This window comes from Theropithecus gelada, chromosome 16, assembly GCF_003255815.1.
Source record: "Theropithecus gelada isolate Dixy chromosome 16, Tgel_1.0, whole genome shotgun sequence".
NCBI classification, from domain to species: domain Eukaryota; kingdom Metazoa; phylum Chordata; class Mammalia; order Primates; family Cercopithecidae; genus Theropithecus; species Theropithecus gelada.
In genome coordinates, this window is record NC_037684.1 from 60,827,773 (window position 1) to 60,849,206 (window position 21,434).

The following is a 21,434-nucleotide window of genomic DNA, read 5'->3' on the forward strand; positions in this document are numbered from 1 at the left end:
CTTTGCTGTCTGTTCTAGAAAGTGAAATGAAAACATTCACCTTGCACATCTGGTGCCCCAGGAGGCAGGAGGTGAGCGGAGCAGGGGGAAGCTGAAAGATGTCAACCCAGGCTCTCCCCTCTCTGGTTGTTGGTCACCTGTGCTGCCCATCAGGGAAGCCCTGACTCCAGTTGCTTCAAAAGCTGATGGAAAATTAACCAAGAAGCAGGAATGGCGCTTGGTTTCCGGGAGACTTGATCTTTATTTTGTACCCAGTCTGGTTGAGGAAGATAGGTAAGGGGTATCCTGAAGGGAAGGACAGAGATGCCAACAGTACCCTGGGCTCTGCCTGTCCTGCTCCGTGGGGCCCAAAGCCTAGGCAGAGGCTCTGCACTCTCCACTGTCCTCCTGAAAGCTGGATCTGAACTCAGGGCTACCCCCAGGCCCTATTGCTTTTTCCTTATTACCCTGATGTTCTTAGCTGATAAAACAGCTAGAGATTCCATCCAGTGTGGGTGATCTGAAGAATGATTGTGTTAGCTCTGGATGCCAGAACTCAAGTTTAGGTAACTGAAAAGGCCAGAGGTTGGGGCGTGAGCCAGCAGTGAGCACATAATAGATACACACTCTTTTTTTTAGACAGAGTTTCACTCTTGTTGCCCAGGTGGGGTTGCAATGGTGCAATCTCGGCTCACTGCAACCTCCACCTCCCGGATTCAAGTGATTCTGCTGCCTCAGCCTCCTGAGTAGCTGGGATTACAGGTGCACGCCACCTCGCCCAGCTAATTTTTTGTATTTTTACTAAAGACGGGGTTTCACCATGTTGCCCAGGCTGGTCTCGAACTCCTAGCCTCAGGTGATCCACCTGCCTTGGCCTCCCGAAGTGCTGGGATTACAGGCGTGAGCCACAGCACCCGGCTATTATTATTATTATTATTAAAGACAGGGTCTCACTCTGTTGTCCAGGCTGGAATACAGTGGTGTGACCCTAGCTTTCTGCAGCCTTGAACTCCTGAGCTCAAGCAAGCTTCCTGCCTCAGCCTCCCAAGCAGCTGGGACAACAGGCATGTGCCACTGCCCCTGGCAAATTTTTAAAATTTTAGTACAGACAAGAGTTCTTGCTCTGCTGTTTAGGCTGGTTTCAAACTCCTGGCCTCAAGGTGTCTTCCTGCCTTGTCTACCCAAAGAGCTGAGATTACAAGTGTGAGCCACCACACCCTGCGGGTGCACACTCGACTGCTGCTGGATCTGCTCTGCTCCTGCCCCCGTGCTTCAGATAACTCTGTCTTCTGCCAGACCCACTTCCATCCTGTTAGAACCCCTGGAAGGGGCAGCAGTCATGGGGGACACTGGAGACATGGGCGTGTTCTGCGTGGGCTGCCACCTGGAGCAGGGTCCCTTGGCCACAAGTGCTGGGATGCTGTGTTGGTTCTTGCTGCCCCTGGTGCTGGTGCTGGGCCTGGGTTGGGGGCCCTGCTGCCAGATGTCTGAGCATGGTGTGAGTCATGGCCCTGGCCACATCAGGGGTCCCTGAAGCCACAAGCCCCAACACATCGGCCTCTGTGTCATCCAGGCTGCCACGGAGGATGAGGGGGCAGGCCCAGGCACTAGCAGTAGACTTGGCCACCAGGTTGCTGAGCAGAACCCCAGTGCTTGGGGACAGGTGTGCAGAGCCAAAGGAGCAGTTGAGCGAGGAGGTGAGAAGGAGCACAGAGCCGCTGCTGTCCACGGCGGCCAGGGCACTGCTCCCAGGGCTCACAGCAGTCTGCAGGAATGGTGGGCAGGGGTCAGGGATGGGCACCCCGGAGTGCAGGGCTGCCTGCAACAGTGCCAGCAGTTCCGGGCCAGCTGAGGGACTAGGGGTGGTGAACAGGATGCCCTGGGGCACAGGTAGCTGCTGTGCTGGTTCCAAAGTGGGCCTGGGTCCAGCTGAGGGCACCTCCAGCCCCAGGTCTCCTGCCAGCAGACTCAGAAGAGCGTCCCCAGCAAGGTCTGAGGTGCGAGCAAGGGCTGCCCTGCGAAGCACAGCTGCCAGTTGTGGGTTAGTGGCTCGGGCCCCAGCGCCCAGGGGCGTCCCATCAGCATGGCAAAGTAGTGGACAGAGGCCTTCTGTGCCCCGGGCCACCAGAGCCCTTGCCAGGGGTGTGTCCACCAGGAAGCCCTCCTGAGCCAGCGTGGTGGGGCCCACTAGCAGGCGTGGCCAGGGCAGGCGGCCAAAGTGTGCGTGCAGTAGGTGCAGGGTGGGCAGAGCCGTGGGCAGCCCCAGGCCGGGGGCCAGGGTCTGTGCTGGGCCTGATGTCAGGGCCGTGGAATTGCCCGAGGAGCTATTGTGGAAGAGGCCCCAAAACATGGCACCTGCAGGAGACAGAGGGGTCACTCAGCAGCCGCAGGTCAAGAGTCACTGACTTACTTCAGTCAAGATCCCTTGACTGAGCCTGGGATCAGAAGTTACTGACCAGGCCTGAGGTCAAGGTCCCACGGACCTGGGCTCAAGGGTCATAGCCTGGGGTTGGGACTGCCACCCAAACCCTAGGTCCTGCTCACTAAGCAGCCTTGAGGTCAGGGCTACTGACTCCCTAAGTTCCAGGTCACTGATCAGGCTGTGGGTTGGGGTTGTGGTCTGGGGTCAGGGGTCACTGACCTAGGCCTGTGGCATGAGGATGCACCACTGCCAGGCACAATGCGGCTCCAACTCCAGCATCCACGACGTTGCCCCCGGCAACAAGCAGCTCTCGGCCTAGGTGGGAGCATGTGGCTGCAGCAAGGAAGGCACTGTCATGCAGCAAGGAGGGGGGCTGGGCCGGTGACCCCTGACCCTCCCCTCCCCCAAGCTGCCCCCAGCACTCACTGACCTGCAGGGCTGATGATGGCACCGTGGTGGTATACGCCAGGGCCGTGGGAGTGTCCGCCGGGTGGAGGGGCCACAGAGCCCAAGCTTCCTGTTGAGCTGCCCTGATTCTGGAGCTGCCTCACAGCCAGGGAGCAGCCAACAGCCAGCAGCAGCAGGGCTGCCACTACACGGGCCCAGGTTCCGGGCAGCCCACCAGCCTTGTTCCTGTAGACGGGGGGTGTCCTGAGCCAGGACTGGGACAGAGGGATGCCCACGAACCCCAAGAGACCCCAGGGAATGTTTCCCAAAAGGTTTGATTTAACAAGAGGAGTACAAGTGTGCCGAGGAGAAAGGGCTTCTTGGTAGCGGGCACAGCTTGGGCAAAGACATGGAGGTGGGAAAGCACTTGGGGAAACAGGCTAGCTAGGGAGGGATCCTCTGGAGGGGACATTGGAGGGGCAGAGTCCAATCACACCCAGTGGGGTGTGGCAGGCAGGAGAGAAGGGGCTGGGGAGCAGGCCCAGCCAGGCATAGCCAGGCCCCAACCTGCCCAGCAGGTGCCTACTGCACCAGGGCTTGGGGGCTGGGGACCATTGACAGAGCAGCAGATGGGACAGAGGCCGGCTTGGTACAGATGTCCCTCCAGGTGCAGAGACTTTTGGTTGGGTCAGGCCAAGTCTGGGGCTACAGCCTAGGTTTTCCCCCAAACCGATCGGACGGTGCCTGGAGCTAAGCCCAGCGGGGAGTAGCCTGGTCCTCCTGAGGGGCTCAGAGAGAGGGACTTGCCAACCTCAAGCCTGGGGAGCCTGGTGCTCAGACCCCTCCCTTACCTACCTGGAAGAGTCCTGGTGCCTCCAGGGGTTTGGAACCAGCATCTCTGATGTCTCCTCCTCCTCCTCTTCCTCCTCCAACTCCAAGCTTGGCTCCCAGGGCAGCAGCTTCTGATAGACCACAGGCTCTGCTGCCAGCTCCATGGCCCCCCAGTGCTCGCCCCAGCCCTCCTGCCTGCCAGCCTTCCCGGCTGTGTGTCAGAGGCCCTGCCCAAGCCTGGCAGGTGGGAGGTGGCAGCGACCTTGGGGAAGGGTGGGGGTGGAATCCAGAACAGGTCTGGGCAGGGCACGGGGCCAAGGAGGCTGCATCTGAGCCTGCCTCATTAGGACACAAGGCCCGAGGAGCTCTCGCGACAGGGCTCCCAGGTGACTGCCTGTAAGGGGTCACAGCTCAGTGAGGTCGACGAGGAGCTCAGCCCTAATGCCACAACCTTGACACCCAGGCACCTGCTAGGCTCCTCCCCTTGGGGGATGTAGCCCATGGATGCCCCCAGGACTGTAGTTTAGGGACTGTGGACTTGAATTAGAGCTACAGTTACATGGTGGCTTGGGTCAGAGCTGCCACGTGCTTGAGTCAGCACGTGACTAGGTTCTGGCGTAGGGGTGTCCGCTCTCTGGCTGGGGTCAAGGCTCACCCTGTGGCTACTCTGGGTCTGGGTTTCTTTGGGGAGCAACTTGGTTCAAAACTCCCTGTGCGTGTTTTGTGACTTTTGTCCAGAAGGTAGCGCCACAGCCTGGAAACCAACATTTCTAAGTTCATGTTGGGCTTCCCATCAAGGACCTGTTGCAAAACAGTGCTGTTTGTAACGGCCCCAAATTGGAAAGTGCCCAAATGCCCATTATCGCTGGAATGAATGATGTAAGTCACAATGGACCACTCTGCAGCAGTGAGAATGAGCAATCTGCAATCATATGCAATAGTACACACAAGTCTGACAAACATACGGACGAGGGAAAGCAGCCAGGCAGGTGGCAGCACGCGCTACATGCTTTCATTTACACAAAGTACACAAACAGGCAACAACAGTCTGCCCTTAGAAGTCAGATAGTGACTGGAGCAGGGACCAGGGGGCTTCTGGGATGCTGGAGATGTCCTTTCTTTCCTTCCTTTCTTTCCTCTCTTTTCCTTCCTTTCTTTCTTTTCTTCCCTTTCTTTTCTTTCTTTCTTGACAGAATTTTCGTTCTTGTTGCCCAGGCTAGAGTGCAATAGTGCAATCTCAGCTCACTGCAACTTCCACCTACCGGGTTCAAGCAATTCTCCTGCCTCAGCCTCCCAAGTGGCTGGGATTACAGGCGCCTGCCACCATGCCTGGCTAATGTTTTGTATTTTTAGTAGAGACATGTTGGCCAGGCTGGTCTTGAACTCTTGACCTCGAGTAATCCACCCGCCTCGGCCTCCCAAAGTACTAGGATTACAGGTGTGAGCCACCACGCCCAGCCAAGATGTTGCTTCTTAATCTGAGTGTTGGTGACACAAGTGCCCTGAGTGTGAAAATGCATCAAGTTGGGCATTGATGACATGTACTTTTCTATATGAATATTGTCTTTCAATAAAAAAGTAAAAATGAAAAAGCTCATGTATTTTCTACATTAAAACAACAACCATGAAAATCATCCTTCAAATCATCCATCATCCCACCTGGCTCTCCAGCTGCTTCCCTTTCTCGCGGCCTCTTCACAAGCAAGTACAGGGGTTCTTTAAGGCTGGTGTGCGTCACGATCACCTGGGCAGCTTGTTAAGTCAGATCGCTGGGCTCCCCTCCCAGAAAGTCTGGCTCCAGCTGTAGGGTCTAGAACGTGCTTTCCTAACAGCCAGTCCTGGAACCACGCCTTCAATCTAAAACAAAAGTGTACACCTGCTGTCTTCACGTCTTTCCCTCCTGTTTCCTCCCTTAGCTGGTTTCTGTCTCTCATTCCCCAGAGAAACCTTTGGTTTCCTTTTTTTTTTTTTTTCTTGGACCAATAAAAAACCAACCAACCAACCAAATAGAGCAGCCTAGGGTTGCCACCTTCTCATTTTGCCAGTGGTTGGGAGATGGGAATCAAAATGACCATTTTTATGATTTTATGACATTTATGTCATAAAACAATTCAGTTTCACTTTCTGTTAACATAGTGTAAGAAGGTTAGAATTTCAGAATGAAGGTCCGTCCTTCCTTCCTGAGAAAAGGCATCTGGGAGCCTTACGGCTCTGTGCTGCCCCCATCTCCTGCCCCAGCCTCAGTCTGGCCTTTGGACTCCTAGCATTGCTCCTTTCGTCCAGCAGGCAGAATTATTTTCGGCCCCCACCCTGCCCAGCCAACATTCCTCTGCTCTTAGAGCTAGGTCCTCACAAGCTCTTTGGGACAAGACCTCCACTGGTTGGGTTCTGGGAACATTTCCTAGTGTGGCCCTTCTCGTTCCTGCAGCTCTGGACCTATTAGCTAAGCTCCAATTAGATGCAGATGGGTTCTGGGGATATCCATGCTCAGGCCAAAGTAGCTCCAGGGGCAGATGGACTCAGTCATTTTAGGACTCAGGGTAGGGGTGGGGGTTGGCAATGGCTTCAGGAGAACTGGGTCTAGTCCCATGTCTGCTAATAACTGAATATATGACTGCAGGCGAGACATTTAACCTCTGGGAGTCTTGATTTCACTTCTGTAAAATGAGGATAACAATATTTATCTTCCTAGGGTTGTTTTGAGGATTATACAAAATATATTTAAAGCAGCCAGGCGTGGGGGCTCATACCTGTAATCCCAGCACTTTGGGAGGCCAAGGCGGGTGGATCACGAGGTTAGGAGATTGAGACCATCCTGGCTAACATGTTGAAACCCCGTCTCTACTAAAAGTACAAAAATATTAGCTGGGTGTGATGGTGTGCGCCTGTAGTCCCAGCTACTCGGGAGGCTGAGGCAGGAGAATGGCGTGAACCCGGGAGGTGGAGCTTGCAGTGAGCCGAGATCGCGCCACTGCACTCCAGCCTGGGTGACAGAGCGAGAAAAAAAAAAAAAAAATATATATATATATATATATATATATATATTTAAAGCATCTAGACCAGTGCTTAGTACAGAGCAGTCCCTCCAAAAGCATGAATTCTTTTCTCTCTGCTCTGTGAGCCTCAGTCTCCCCAGTGATTATTATGCATAATCTACATACGTATGTGTGCATGCATACGTATGTGTGCGTGCACACACGCAAAGGGTGGCTTGAAGTCTGAAGGGTAAGACTGTAGATTCGTTAATTTCTCCATTCATTTCCTCATTTGTCCTCTTATCCTAATGGTTCTCAACCTTAGATACATATTACAATTACCTGGCAAGCTTTGGAAAATTCTAATACCTATTCAGACCAGTTAAATAACGAAATCAGGATCTCTAGATTGTAGCTTCATCAGTGTTGAAGCTTCCCAGGTGTTTTCAATGTGCAGGCAAGGTTGAGAACCACCGCTTTAGCGAGTGATTTCTGCAATTTGAATCACCTGTAGCAATTGGAAAACACCCAAACACCAATATCCTCGTCCCTCCCTTTCTCCCACTCCCACGACAATTGAATCAGCTTCTCTGAAAGTGAGTCTCAGTCATGATGATGTTTTTTTGTTTTGTTTTGTTTTGTTTTTTGAGATGGAGTTTTGCTCTTGTTGCCCAGGCTGGAGTGCAATGGCACGATCTCAGCTCATCGCAACCTCTGCCTCCCAGGTTCAAGCAATTCTCCTGCCTCAGCCTCCCAAATAGTTGGGATTACAGGCACCCACCACCACAACCGGCTAATTTTTGTATTTTTAGTAGAGACAGGGTTTCACCATGTTGACCAGGTTGGTCTCAAACTCCTGGCCTCAGACTGATCTCTCTGCCTTGGCCTCCCAAAGTACTGGGATTGCAGGCTTGAGCCACTACACCTGGCCTCTGGCTGCCCCTTCTAACCAAGAAAGGACCCCTGAGAAGAGAAACAAGGAAGAGTATGGGCCCCATGTGTGTGTAAGCCTTTCCCCAGGTTGACTTTATAATTGGCCCTCTTGGACATGCTGGGATTTGACTCTATAGAATGGAGACAATGAAGTATGTGTATGTGGCAGGGTTGGGGGTGGGTTCAAGCAATTCTCCTGTCTCAGCCTCCCGAGTAGCTGGGATTACAGGTGCCCGCCACAGCACCCAGCTAATTTTTGCATTTTTAGTAGAGACAGGGCTTTGCCACATTGGCCGGGCTGGTCTTGAACTCCTGACCTCAGGTGACCCACCCACCTCGGCCTCCCAAAGTGCTGGGATTACAGGCGTGAGCCACCATGCCCAGCCTCTAGGTGTTTCTTTATGGGGAAAATCAACATAGCTCCTGGAAAATGCTTTCTTCTTTTTTTATTTTATTTTATTTTATTTTATTTTTTAGTTTATTTATTTATTTATTTATTTTGAGATGGAGTTCGTCTCTGTCACCCAGGCTGGAGCACAGTGGCACAATCTCGGCTCACTGCAACCTCTGCCTCCTAGGTTCAAGCCATTCTCCTGTCTCAGCCTCCCGAGTAGCTGGGATTACAGGCATGTGCCATCATGCCTGGGTAATTTTTGTATTTTTAGTAGAGATGGGGTTTTACCACATTGGCCAGGCTGGTCTCGAACTCCTGACCTCAGGTGATCTGCCTGCCTTGGCCTCCCAAAGTGCTGCGATTACAGGCATGAGCCACTGCGCCCGGCCAAATGTTTTGTTCTTTATCCCAATAACCAGAGAATTCCGAAGTCATTTGCTTTTACCTGGTAGGGACAGCAGTGCACCTTTACAATCTTGCCTCAGAGTTGTGGCAACACAGTATCTAATGGTCAAGGTCAGGGATATACACCATGGCAGCTGGTGCTCAGATGAGGTGGAGACAGCGGTGCCTTCCCCCAGACATTTCTGCAATGTGATTTTGAGCACTGGTCTTGGCTGTATAGCCTCTGAGCTAGCTCTCCAACATCTCTACCCCCCATCCGCTTTCTGTGCCCACCGATTTTTCATAAATTTGTTTTCTATTTAACTCAGGCAGAAGTGTCTTTTGTTTACAGTTAATAACACTGACTGATGCATATCCTTCTAGGAGTCCCTAGAGGGCAGCAAACGGCATCTGCAGCTTGGAGCGGGAGCAGGGAGGCAGAAGCAGTGCTGGATCACGTTGGACTCTGGCTCAAAAACTCTGCACAGGTAAAGAGGGCATTTGTGTTTTCCTGACCTGTGGCTCTCAGGAAGAGTGTGTCTTAGACCTGGACTAAGGAGGAAGACTCAGACTAAGGAAGTTCAATTCCAGTAGGACGCCATTGCTTTGTAAATTTTTTTTCTTTTTTTCTTTTTTTTTTTTTGAGACGGAGTCTCGCTCTGTCACCCAGGCTGGAGTGCAGTGACCGAATCTCAGCTCACTGCAAGCTCCGCCTCCCAGGTTCCCACCATTCTCCTGCCTCAGCCTCCTGAGTAGCTGGGACTACAGGCGCCCGCCACCACGCCTGGCTAGTTTTTGTATTTTTTTAGTAGAGACGGGGTTTCACCGTGTTAGCCAGGATGATCTCGATCTCCTGACCTCGTGATCTGCCCGTCTCGGCCTCCCAAAGTGCTGGGATTACATTTCTAAAGCAGAAGGGATGAATTATGAGGCACTTGTGGTGTCTCTTTCCTGGTAGCATCTACTTCTTTATTCACTGCTTTTACCTCTTGTCAAAAGTATTCTAGCTGCCTTTGGGCCCCAGCCTTTGTCTTGTGCTGAGAGTCTTGTTTACCTTAGACATTACCTGCGTGCCACCACAACTAGGTTCCTTGCTGCCTACCCTCTATTCTTCTCCCTAATAGCATCAGATTTTCTTTTTCTTTCTTTCTTTCTTTTTTTTATTTTTGAGACAGAGTCTCGCTCTGTGTGCAGTGGCATGATCTCAGCTCACTGCCATCTCTGTCTCCCAGGTTCAAGCAATTCTCCTGCCTCAGCCTCCCAAGTAGCTGGGATTACAGGCATGCACCACCACGCCTGGCTCATTTTTGTATTTTTTTAGTAGAGACAGGGTTTCTCCATATTGGTCATGCTGGTCTTGAACTCCCAACCTCAGGTGATCCGCCCACTTTGACCTCCCAAAGAGCTGGGATTACAGATGTGAGCCACCGTGCCTAGTCCAGATTTTTCTTTTCTCTTTCTTTCTTTATTTTTTTGACAGAGTTTTCCTCTCCCAAGTTGCTGGGATTACAAGCATGCCCCACCATGCCCGGTAATTTTATATTTTTTTTAGTAGAGATGGGGTTTCTCCGTGTTGGTCAGGCTGGTCTCAAACTCCCGACTTCAGGTGATCCGCCCACCTTGGCCTCCCAAAGTGCTGGGATTACAGGCGTGAGCCACCATGCCCGGCCCAGATTTTCTAATAGGGAATTATTCCTTGCTACTGTGTGTCGAATCCTGGGGAGAGAAGTTGAGGTCATTAACAGTCCCAGGGTTTGGGGCTGACCTAGAGGAAAATGACCACGAGATGGCAGTAGCATGCAATGAGCTTTACTGGGGCGGCTCTGAGACAGGGTTACCTGTGAGGGGAAGTCCCCCATAGCGGGCGTCCTTCTAAGGACAGTGATGCGGGGCCAGCATCCAGAAAGAGGAGAAGACAAGAGAGCTTCTGGGGAGAGGGGTATCAGAGAGGCTGTTTACATGTCTAGATGAGGAGGGCTGTCTCTGGGTCAAAGAACTGCCAAGGGCAGCCCTGGCTTGGGCTCTGTTATAGCCCCAGGGTTTGTCCTCTCTATGGCCAGCAGATGTGGGGTGCAGTCTGGCAGAGTATATAAAGCAGGCAGGCTCTAAGTGGCTAGAAATACATTTATTTGGGCTATTTAATTAAAAGCAACTGGATGTGTAAAAAACTGAGTTTAGCTCTTGGGGGTTTTTGAGCTAGCAGTCCTGTCGTGAAGAAGTAAACAACGTAGGGCTCAAGGTTCAGCTCATTTATTTAACAGGGTGAATAACAGTGCCTGCTTCCCCCACTCTCTCCCACTACAGAAGTTGAGGGAGCAGATCCTTCCTCAGTCTTCCCTGCTCATATAGCCAAGGGCAAACATGGGGCCTAAGCTCAGCCAGTTCGAGAATTGTCTCCAGGTCTTTAAAATTTTATTTATTTATGTATTTATTTTTGAGACAGGGTCTTGCTCCGTTACCCACGCTGGAGCGCAGTGGTGCAATCGTGGCTCACTGCAGCCTTGATCTCCTAGGTTCAAGTGGTCCTCCTGCCTCAGCCTTTTGAGTAGCTGGGATCACAGGTATGTACCACCAGGCCCAGCTAATGTTTACATTTTCTGTAGAGATGGGGTCTTGCTATGTTGCCCAGGCTGGTCTCAAACTCCTGGCTTCGAAAGATCCTCCCTCCTTGCCCTTCCAAAGTGTTAAGATTACAAGTGTGAGCCCACCCCATACCTCTCACTTTTTTTTCGTGAGACAGCATGTTACTCTGTCTCCCAGGCTGGAGGGCAGTGGTTCAATCTCAGCTCACTGCAACCTCTGCCTCCTGGGCTCATGTGATACTCCCACCTCAGCCTCCCAAGTAGTTGGCACTACCAGCCTGAGCTACCACGTCCAACTTTTTTTTTTTTTTTAGTAGAGATGAGTTTTTACTATGTTGCCTAGACTGGCATCAAACTCCTGGGTTCAGCCAATCAGCCCACCACCTCCCAAAGCATCTAGATTTTCTTTTTCCTTTTTTCTTTTCTTTTCTTTCTTTCTTTCTTTTTTTTTTTTTTTTTTTCTTTTTCTTTTTTTTTTTTTTTTTTGAGATAAAGTCTCGCTCTGTTACCCAGGCTGGAATGCAGTGGTGGGATCTGGGCTCACTGCAACCTCTCCCTCCCAGATTCAAGTGATTCTCCCACCTTAGCCTCCCAAGTAGCTGGGACTACAAGTGTGTACCACCACACCTAGCTAATGATTTTTTGTATTTTAGTAGAGATGGGGTTTCACCTTGTTGCCCAGGCTGGCCTCGAGCTCCTGAGCTCAGGCAATCTGCCCACCTTGGCCTCCCAAAGTGCTAGGATTACAGATGTGAGCCACTGCGCCTGGCCTAGATTTTCTAACTGGGAATTATTAAATAGGCTGAGTTTCAGCCACTGCATCCAGCCCTCCCCAGGCCTTTTCATATGTGTGTATGACTTCAGTATTCAGAGATTTGGAGATGAGAATCATTAGCCAGTCTGGCCCTATCGAGAGACTCTGCTGTGCCGCTTCTCGATTCTATATATTTATTTATTTATTTATTTATTTATTTATTTATTTATTTATTTTAAGACAGAGTCTAACTCTGTCATCCAGGCTGGAATGCAGTGGCACGATCTCAGCTCACTGCAACCCCCACCTCCTGGGTTCAAGCGATTCTCCTGCCTCAGCCTCCTGAGTAGCTGGGATTACAGGAGCGCGCCACCACAAGCAGCTAATTTTGCATTTTTTAGTACAGACGGGGTTTCACCAAGTTGGCCAGGCTGGTCTCAAATCCTGACCTCAGGTGACCCGCCCGCCTCAGCCTCCCAAAGTGCTGGGATTACAGGCGTGAGCTACTGAGCCCACCACTTCTCGCTTCTAGATCCTTTCGAGCAGGCTTTGTCAACCAGGTCCCTCCATTGAACCACAGAACACAGGAATGATCTTCCCAATTCTCCAAAGAGCCTTTGCCCTTTCCCTTTCTTCCTGCTGGAATTCCAACTCTAGGCCTGGGCCCTGGGGACGGCACGGCTGCGCTGAGGACAGTGCGGCAGGCAGCTAATCGGAGGCTGGGCCTTCCTCACCTCTCAACCAGTGGTTTGTGCCCTGGACTCTAGATCTTTATATTTCTTGTCACATGGGCGAAATAAATCTCTCCTTTGTGTAGCTGTGAGGTTGAACAAATAAGACTCGCAGTCTGCCTTTATTTTAATCTCCTAATCTCCATTCAAATCTGTTTTGTGGGGATGGCCCATCACCGTTCTTTTTTTTTTTTTTTTTTTTTTTTTTTTTTTTTTTTTTTTGAGACGGAGTCTCGCGCTGTGTCACCCAGTCGTTCTTTTGAATGGAACATAGGGCAGGCCCATGTCTTTTTGGGACACTCTCCTTTGGTAAAAAGTTTTTGGGTCACTTCAAGTTATAAAAGATTCATTTCAGCTGGGCGCAGTGGCTCACGCCTGTAATCCCAGCACTTTGGGAGGCCAAGGTGGGTGGACCGCCTGAGGTCAGGAGTTTGAGACCAGCCTGGCCAACATGTTGAAACCCCATCTCTACTAAAAATACAAAGTTAGCCAGGCATGGTGGTGGGTGCCTGTAATCCCAACTACTCAGGAGGCTGAGGCAGGAGAATCGCTTGAACCTGGGAGGCAGAGGTTGCAATGAGCCGAGATCGCACCACTGTACTCTGGCCTGGGTGACAGAGTGAGACCCTGTCTCAAAAAAAAAAAAAAAAGTTTCATTTCAATAATTGCAATTTAAAAAATAAGTGTGGTCCCTTTCATGGAGCTGGAGGGCAGAGCAGCGGTTGCCAGGGGCTGGGGGAGGCGGGCGGGGACTTGTTGTTTAGTGTGTGGGGTTCTGTCTGGGATGACGAACAGCTTCTGCAGATGGCTGCGCAACAGCGTGAGCATATTTGGGGCCACTGAAATGATTCATATACATGTAAATTGGTTAAAATGGTAAATTTTGTGTTGTGTATTTTGTATCACAATGAAAAAATGCAAAAAAAAAAAGGTGTAAGCCAAGAAACTCCAAAACAGGCCGGGCGCGGTGGCTCAAGCCTGTAATCCCAGCACTTTGGGAGGCCGAGACGGGCGGATCACGAGGTCAGGAGATCGAGACCATCCTGGCTAACACAGTGAAACCCCGTCTCTACTAAAAATACAAAAAAAACTTAGCCGGGCGAGGTGGCGGGCGCCTGTAGTCCCAGCTACTCGGGAGGCTGAGGCAGGAGAATGGCGTAAACCCGGGAGGCGGAGCTTGCAGTGAGCTGAGATCCGGCCACTGCACCCCAGCCTGGGTGACAGAGCGAGACTCCGTCTCAAAAAAAAAAAAAAAAAAAAGAAACTCCAAAACACCCCACAGCCCCTCCCCCAAATGTAAAAGTCCATTTAAAGTTAAAAACTTCTCCCTTGCACCTTCTCGGTCTGTTTTGGGCAAGCAGCATGCAACAGGAAAAGTGTGTGTGTATGTGTGTGTGTGTGTGTGTGTGTAAGAAAGGGTACGGTGAGGAGAGAGAGACTCAAATTAACTTCTCAATGTACCCCCAACCCACACCTGCTCCTATGCCCTGGGATTTTCTCCTCCTCACTCACGTGGCTGCCTTTGTACCCCCAGGGTTGACATAGCCGGGGAAGAGGAAGAAAGGGGCAGGAAAGATCTGATTTTGTATTGTACGAGCTGGTACGGAAGCTTCTTGGACTTTGTACATAGCTGACTCTTTATCTATTGGGGGACTTGTTTAAGTCCTTCCAAGACCTCCAGCCGACCCCATTATTGGGGTCTCACCTCCAGTTCCCTGGGTATAACTGAACTCCTCTTGGCTCACATGGAGCTCAGGCCTCAGTTTCTTGCTGCTGGGGCCGCATCTTTCTCTCCAGGTGGCGCTCCTGGGCAGGTTTTAGTCTTTGTGTTTTGTTTTGTTTTGTTTTTTAATAGCTCTTGCTCAAGGTTGGGCAGGTTTTAATGTGGCCTGATGCTGGTTCTCCCTCCCGCATAGCTCACATCTGGCCCATAGGAAACAATCACATATCCTTTTCCTGCGATATAGATTTCAGGGGTACCAGTTTCCAATGCAGCCAACTCTCTTCAATGTATGATCAAAACCACTATCAGCCAGCACATCTCTCATGCACCAAATTAAACATTTTTTTGTGTGATCGCTTCGGCAGCACATATACTAAATTTTTTTTTTTTTTTTGTAGAGGTGGGGTCTTGTCATGTTCACTAGGCTGGTTTTGAACTCCTAGGCTTGAGCAATCTTCCCACTTCGGCCTCCGAAAATGCTGGGATTACAGGCATAGCCACTGTTCCAGGACTTGGATTTTTTTTTTTTTTTTTTGAGACGGAGTCTCGCTCTGTCGCCCAGGCTGGAGTGCAGTGGCCGGATCTCAGCTCACTGCAAGCTCCGCCTCCCGGGTTCTCGCCATTCTCCTGCCTCAGCCTCCTGAGTAGCTGGGACTACAGGCGCCTGCCACCACGCCCGGCTAGTTTTTTGTATTTTTTAGTAGAAACGGGGTTTCACCGTGTTAGCCAGGATGGTCTCGATCTGCTGACCTCGTGATCCGCCCATCTCGGCCTCCCAAAGTGCTGGGATTACAGGCTTGAGCTACCGCCCCCGGCCCAGGACTTGGATTTTTAAAATCAGTTTGATTGAGGTAGGTATATATATATATATATATATATATATATATATATATTTTTTTTTTTTTTTTTTTGAGACGGATCTTGCTCTGTCACCCAAGCTAGAGTGCAGTGGCATGATCTCGGCTCACCGCAACCTCTGCCTCCCAGGTTCAAGCGATTCTCCTGCCTCAGCCTCCCAGGTAGCTGGGAATACAGGCGCCCGCTGCCAAGCCCGCTCCCAGGTAGCTGGGACTACAGATGCCCGCTGCCAAGCTCAGGTAACTTTTGTAGTTTTGGTAGAGACGGGGTTTCACCATATTGGTCAGGCTGGTCTCGAACTCCTGACCTCGTGATCCACCCACCTCAGCCTCCCAAAGTGCTGGGATTTCAGGCATGAGCTGCCGTGCCCAGCTGAGGTATAATTTACATAAAGTAAAAGTCACCAATTTTTGTGTATATTGCCAGCAACTGACGCCACAATTAAATAGACAACGAAGGAACCGATCGCTCCCGCAGCCAACACTATAGTTCACCGTGGAGGACCCCGTGGACAGCTCCAAACCTCCCTCTGCATGACCATTTCCTGGGCGAAAGTCCTTTGAACTAGGTGGGAAATTTGGGCAGTACCCAACCTATGTGGAGGAACCATGTCCTGGCACTGGTCAAGTAGGAGATTTAGAGCATCAAATCGATGCTCGATCCAACCCATTGATAACACCTCACCCCATCACAGCAAGTTAGGTGTTTCTCTGCTTTTTGTTTGAGGTGTTACGTGAGAATCTCTTATCTGTAGGACTCTCCAGGGAGTTGTATGTTGCGATTCCAGTAGTGGAAAGAACAAAATCAAAGCACTGTATGGTGAAATCCTCAAAGGGAAGGACCCGGAACTCACATCCTTCAAGATATCATCTGTACCTTGGCATGGTTGTGACCGGGTGGGCGATGTAGTGGCGGAGTTGAGGGATAAAATGCGTGCTAATAGTCTCCAGGCTCAAAAATGATTCAAGACCCTGATGGTGTCTCTCCAAAGACCAACACACGGGGATGGTGCCAACCTGTCGCTCAGTTACAACGCAGGGCTGGCGACTAACTGGTTTAATTCGAGACCGTGGGTGGGATCACTGGTCTTTGCTTTGACAACAGAATTCGAGTCCCCAGAAAAAGAGCTACTCGACCAGGTTATAGGCTAGTGGCTGCTAGAGTGTGAATGACAACATATTGTATTATCAAGATGTTCTTAGATCAGCGTATGGACCGATCTATTGCACTGCCGTCAGTTGTAACCAAGATTGTTGTATTCAAGGAGAAAGAGATGCTTGCCCGGAAAACACACGGACAGTTTTTTGAGTATGGGGGAGCCCTGCACCAACCCATTATGATTTGAAGTCTCTTCTCGGATGCTCCCAAATCTGGCAATGGTGGCAAACTATTGGGCTAAAAGACTCAATCCAGCAAATTCTGGATTTAAGGCTCCTGACATAATACCTGGAGCAAATATGACACTTCCACTTACTCAGATGGCTGCTCACTGAGTGTCAAGAGGAACAGGGACAGGCATATGGTCACTCCAACTTTGAACATCCTAAAGAATTATGGGGTAACAGGCTACAAATGAAAATAGTCAGTTCCTATTTAAAAAGAAAAAAAAAAAAGACAGCCGCTCGTCAGATCTCAGCAGCCAAGATGGTGAAGCAGGTCGAGAGCGAGGTTGCTTTTTAGGAAGCCTTGGATGCCACAGGCAATAAACTTGTAGTAGATGGCTTCTCAGCCACGTGGTATGGGCCTTGCAAAATGATCAAGCCTTTCTTTATCCCCTCTCTGGAAAGTATTCCAACGTGGTATTCCTTGAAGCAGATGTGGATGACTGTCAGGATGTTGCTTCAGAGTGTGAAGTCAAATGCATGCCAACATTCCAGTTTTTTTAAGAAGGGACAAAAAGTGGGTGAACTTTCTGGAGCTCATAAGGAAAAGCTTGAAGCCACCATGAATGAATTAGTCTAATCGTGTTTTCTGAAAACATCACCAGCCATTGGCTATTTAAAACTTGTAATTTTTTAATTAAAAAAAAAAAATACAAAGTATGAAGACTATAAACCCAAATGCCATCTGGATGACAATAAAACATTCGTTCTAACACCTGAAAAAAAAAAAAAAAGACAAAGAACATTTCCAACAACTGAGCATTTTCCTAGTCCCCCTTTGCTCCACCCCTTACCTCTGCTCCTTGACAACCACTCATCTGATTTTGATCCGTATATGTTGGTCTTTACCTAAGAAATCATGTTTTGAGGACTTACATATTGTAAATGGAATCATACAAGATGTACTTGTTCATATCTTCTTTCACTTAGCATGAAGCCTTTGAGAAGCATCCATGTCATTCAGTGCATCTGTTTTTTCTTTTTATTGCTGAGTAGTGTTTATTGTATCTATGTACCACAATGTATCGATTCACCCATTGACATAGACTGGATTGTTTCCAATTGTTTACTATAGTGAATATAGGCATTATAAGCATTTGTGTACAAGCCTTTGTGGGGACGTATGTTTTCATTCTTCTTGAATAAATATCTGAGTGAGATTGCCGAGTCATATTTTAAGTATATGGTTAACTCAGCAAGAAATCCACCAATTTATTTCCCAAAATAACTCTACCATTTTGCTTTTCCACCAGCATGGGATGAACATTCCGGTTGCTCTGTATTCTTGGCAACACTTAAGTATTGTCGGTTTTTAAGGGGTGTGTGTGTGTGTGTGTGTAGTGCTATCTAATTATAGTTTTAATTTCCATTTCCCTCATGTCTAATGATATTGGACATAGGCCGGGCGCGGTGGCTCAAGCCTGTAATCCCAGCACTTTGGGAGGCCGAGACGGGTGGATCACGAGGTCAGGAGATCGAGACCATCCTGGCTAACATGGTGAAACCCCGTCTCTACTAAAAAATAACAAAAAACTGGCCGGGCGATGTGGCGGACGCCTGTAGTCCCAGCTACTCGGGAGGCTGAGGCAGGAGAATGGCGTGAACCCGGGAGGCGGAGCTTGCAGTGAGCTGAGATCAGGCCACTGCACTCCAGCCTGGGCGACAGAGCAAGACTCCGTCTCAAAAAAAAAAATAAATAAATAAATGATATTGGACATCATTTTATTCATTTATTGCTACTCATATATCTTCTTTGCTGAAATATCTGTTGAAATCTTTTTCCCATTAAAAAATCAGGTGATTTTATTTTATTACTGAGGTGGTGGTGTTTTTTTTTTTTTTTTTTTGAGACGGAGTCTCGCTCTGTCGCCCAGGCTGGAGTGCAGTGGCCGGATCTCAGCTCACTGCAAGCTCCGCCTCCCGGGTTTACGCCATTCTCCTGCTTCAGCCTCCCGAGTAGCTGGGATTACAGGTGCCTGCCACCATGCCCAGCTAATTTTTATATTTTTAGTAGAGATGGGTTTTCACCATGTTGGCCAGGTTGGTCTTGAACTCCTGACCTCAGGTGATCCACCCGCCTCAGCCTCCCAAACTGCTGTGATTGCAGGCATAACCCACTGTGCCCGGCCTACTACTGAATTTTAAGAGTTCCTTGTGCATGCTGGATACAAGTCCTTTATCAGATACATGATTATTTTTTAAATTTATTTTTTAAATGTATTTATTTTTAGCAACCCTGTTAACTGAACAGTTAAACAAATTTTCCGTATATGTTTTCTCTCAATCTGTGGTTTGCCTTTTCATCTTCTTAAAAGCATCTTTAAAGGTCAGAACTTTAAAATTTTGGTAACGTTCTATTTATCATTTTGCTTTTGTTTCCCATTTAAGGAATCTTTGCCTAACTCAAGGTCACAAAGATTTTGTCCTATGTTTTCTTCTAGAAGTATTATGGTTTTAGCTCTTATATTTAGGTCTATGATTTATTTCAAATTCATTTTAGGGTATGATGTGAGGTAAAGGTCAGGTTTTTTAAATTTAATTTTGGCATACAGGTAATCTAATTATTCTGGCACTATTTATATGAAATACTATCCTTTTTCCCACTGAGTTACCATTGGATAAAATCAGCTGACTGTTTGTCAGCTTATTTCTGGACTCTATTCTGTTCCATTGATATCCCTGTTTATCCTTACAGTGAGAGAACACTATCTTGATTATTATTGCTTTATAATACATCTCAAAATTGAATAGTTTTGTCCTCCAATGTGTTTCTTTTTTTCTTTCTGCTTTTTTTTTTTTTTTTTTTTTTTAGACAGAGTCTTGCTCTGTCACCCAGTCTGGAGTATAGTGCCACAATCTCAGCTCACTGCAACCTCCACCTCCTGGGTTCAAGCAATTCTCCTGTCTCAGCCTCCCAAGGAGCAGGGATTACAGGCACCTGCCGCCATGACTGGCTAACTTTTTGTATTTTTAGTATAGATGGGGTTTCACCACATTGGCCAGGCTGGTCTTGAACTCCTGACCTCCAGACCTCAAGTGACCCACCCTCCTCGACCTCCCAAAGTGCTGGGATTACGGGTATAAACCACCACGCCTGGCCCATATTTCTTATTTAAAAAATTTTTTAGGTAAATTTTAGCATTAACTAGTCTGTTTTTAAGAATGAGTGCCTCCAGAAATTTTGATTGGGATAGTGACACTCTATAGATAAATTTGCAGAGAATTGGCAATGTTGAGTCTTAAGGTCCATGAATATGGTCTATCTCCCCATTTCTTTAGGTCTTCTTTAATTTATCTCAGCAGTATTTTGCAGTCTTCCTGCTCCCTTTCTCTTTTCCTCATATCAGGACCACCCATAATTTTTTTTTTTTTTTTTGAAATGGAGTCTTGCTCTGTTGCATAGGCTGGAGTGCTGTGGCATGATCTCGGCTCACTGCAACCTCCACCTCGCCTCCTGGGTTCAAGTGATTCTCCTGCCTCAGCCTCCCAAGTAGCTGGGATTGCAAGTGTGTGCCACTGTGCCCAGCTAATTTTTGTATTTTTAGTACAGATGGGGTTTCACCATGTTGGCCAGGTTGGTCTTGAACTCCTGACCTCCAGTGATCCACCTGCCTCGGCATCCCAAAGTGCTGGGATTACAGGTGTGAGCCACTGCACCGGGCCCATATTTTCTATCTTTTAGTGCTGGATTATGTTTTCCCCCATCTGTGTTTGATCAGATATTCAACCTGCCTTTTAAGGTTTGATTTTACTGTAATTTTAATTCTCTAGATTTCTAATGGAATCTTTGTCATTTGTCCTATTCTTATTTCATGACTTCCTTTTTTTAAGCAGTTTATTTATTTATTTATTTATTTATTTATTTATTATTATATGTTAAGTTCTAGGGTACGTGTGCACAGCGTGCAGATTTGTTACATATGTATACATGTGCCATGTTGGTGTGCTGCACCCATTAACTTGTCATTTACATTAGGTATATCTCCTAATGTTATCCCTCCCCCCCGCACCCTCCCCACAATAGGCCCCGGTGCGTGATGTTCCCCACCCTGTGTCCAAATGTTCTCATTGTTCAATTCCCACCTATGAGTGAGCCTGACTTCCTTTTCTTGTTTCATGGTTGCTGCACCCTTTTTATTTCTCTGAGGACTTTAAAGATACTTTCTTAAGGCCAGCCGTGGTGACTCATGCCTGTAAACCCAGCACTTTCAGAGGCCATGGCGGGTGGATCACTTGAGGTCAGGAGTTTGAGACCAGCCTGACCAACATGGTGAAACCCCACCTCTACTAAAAATACAAAAATTAGTCAGGTGTGGTGGCGCACACCTGTAGTCCCAGCTGCTTAGGAGGCTGAGACAGGAGAATCACTTAAACCTGGCAGGCAGAGGTTGCAGTGAGCTGAGATCTTGCCATTGCACTCCCGCAGCAATAAGAATGAAACCTCATCTCAAAATAAAATAAAATGTAAAAAAAGATACTTTCTTTAAAGCGGTTTTCAGGGAGCTCTAAACCCATTTTCTCAATGATCAGTTCCCCTGTTTGCTGAGTTTGTTTGCTCTCATGAGGTTGGTCTTCCTCAGCGCTCTCAGGTTGTGAGGTTATCTGGAGAGTCTGTAAAAACCAAGGCCATCTGTTAGTGGCCTCAGCTTGGTTGATACTGGGCTGGGCTCCAGCCAGAGGTTTCCTCAGAAATGTCTGCTGTGGGTCTCCACTTCATGTGAGTGATGCATTTCTGGGACAGTCCCTGGGAGCTTGGTGGCTCTACTGAGCCACAGGCACGTGGCTTGGTCTTCGCCATGACCTTGGAGAGGAGGTGTAGCCACTCTGGCTGATGCTCACTAACTGGCAGCATGGGTCCCAGTGCCAGCCAGGCTCAGGCCCCAGTCCTGCTGGGCATCTACACCGTGGCCCATCTCCTCCAACTTCAGCCTTGCTGTCGTCCCCGCCCCCAGAGACTGCCCATACCAGCTCCTGTGTCCCCTGCCAGCTCCTGTCTCCTTTCTCTTAAGGAGAAGTCTCCATTTTTGGTCTACAAAACTGTCTATCTTTTGTTATTGATCATGTTTGTGTCATTATTACTTTTTAAGAGATCTCGTGTC

The 21,434-nt window shown here is 48.8% G+C and overlaps 1 protein-coding gene and 1 pseudogene across 5 annotated transcripts; one reads left to right on the forward strand and one right to left on the reverse strand.

Annotated features, from left to right (window-relative positions):
* Nucleotides 1-221: 221 nt before the first annotated feature.
* Nucleotides 222-4,078, reverse strand: GGT6 (gamma-glutamyltransferase 6). 5 transcript variants are annotated; one of them, XM_025362710.1, is made up of 4 exons: nt 3,644-4,078; nt 2,832-3,034; nt 2,621-2,716; nt 222-1,744 (listed from the first exon to the last, which is right to left on the reverse strand). In XM_025362710.1, exons 1-4 carry the CDS (start codon nt 3,781-3,783, stop codon nt 1,587-1,589), a joined length of 597 nt encoding a protein of 198 aa, XP_025218495.1. In that variant the 5' UTR covers nt 3,784-4,078; the 3' UTR covers nt 222-1,586. The 5 variants fall into 5 exon arrangements, with proteins under 5 accessions (XP_025218495.1, XP_025218493.1, XP_025218492.1 ...); XM_025362708.1 differs by having other exon boundaries at nt 222-2,334; XM_025362707.1 differs by having other exon boundaries at nt 222-2,334; nt 2,621-2,734.
* Nucleotides 4,079-16,597: 12,519 nt separating this feature from the next.
* Nucleotides 16,598-16,915, forward strand: LOC112610086 (annotated as a pseudogene).
* The last annotated feature ends 4,519 nt before the right edge of the window (nt 16,916-21,434 follow it).

Coding starts and splice junctions, on each gene's coding strand:
- GGT6 (XM_025362707.1), bottom strand. CDS start 3,783: ATGGAGCTGGCAGCAGAGCCTGTGGTCTATCAGAAGCTGCTGCCCTGG. Junction 2,735..2,831: donor TGCCATCATCAGCCCTGCAG/GTCAGTGAGTGC, acceptor TCCTTGCTGCAG/CCACATGCTCCCACCTAGGC. Junction 2,335..2,620: donor TCCTCATGCCACAGGCCTAG/GTCAGTGACCCC, acceptor TGTCTCCTGCAG/GTGCCATGTTTTGGGGCCTC.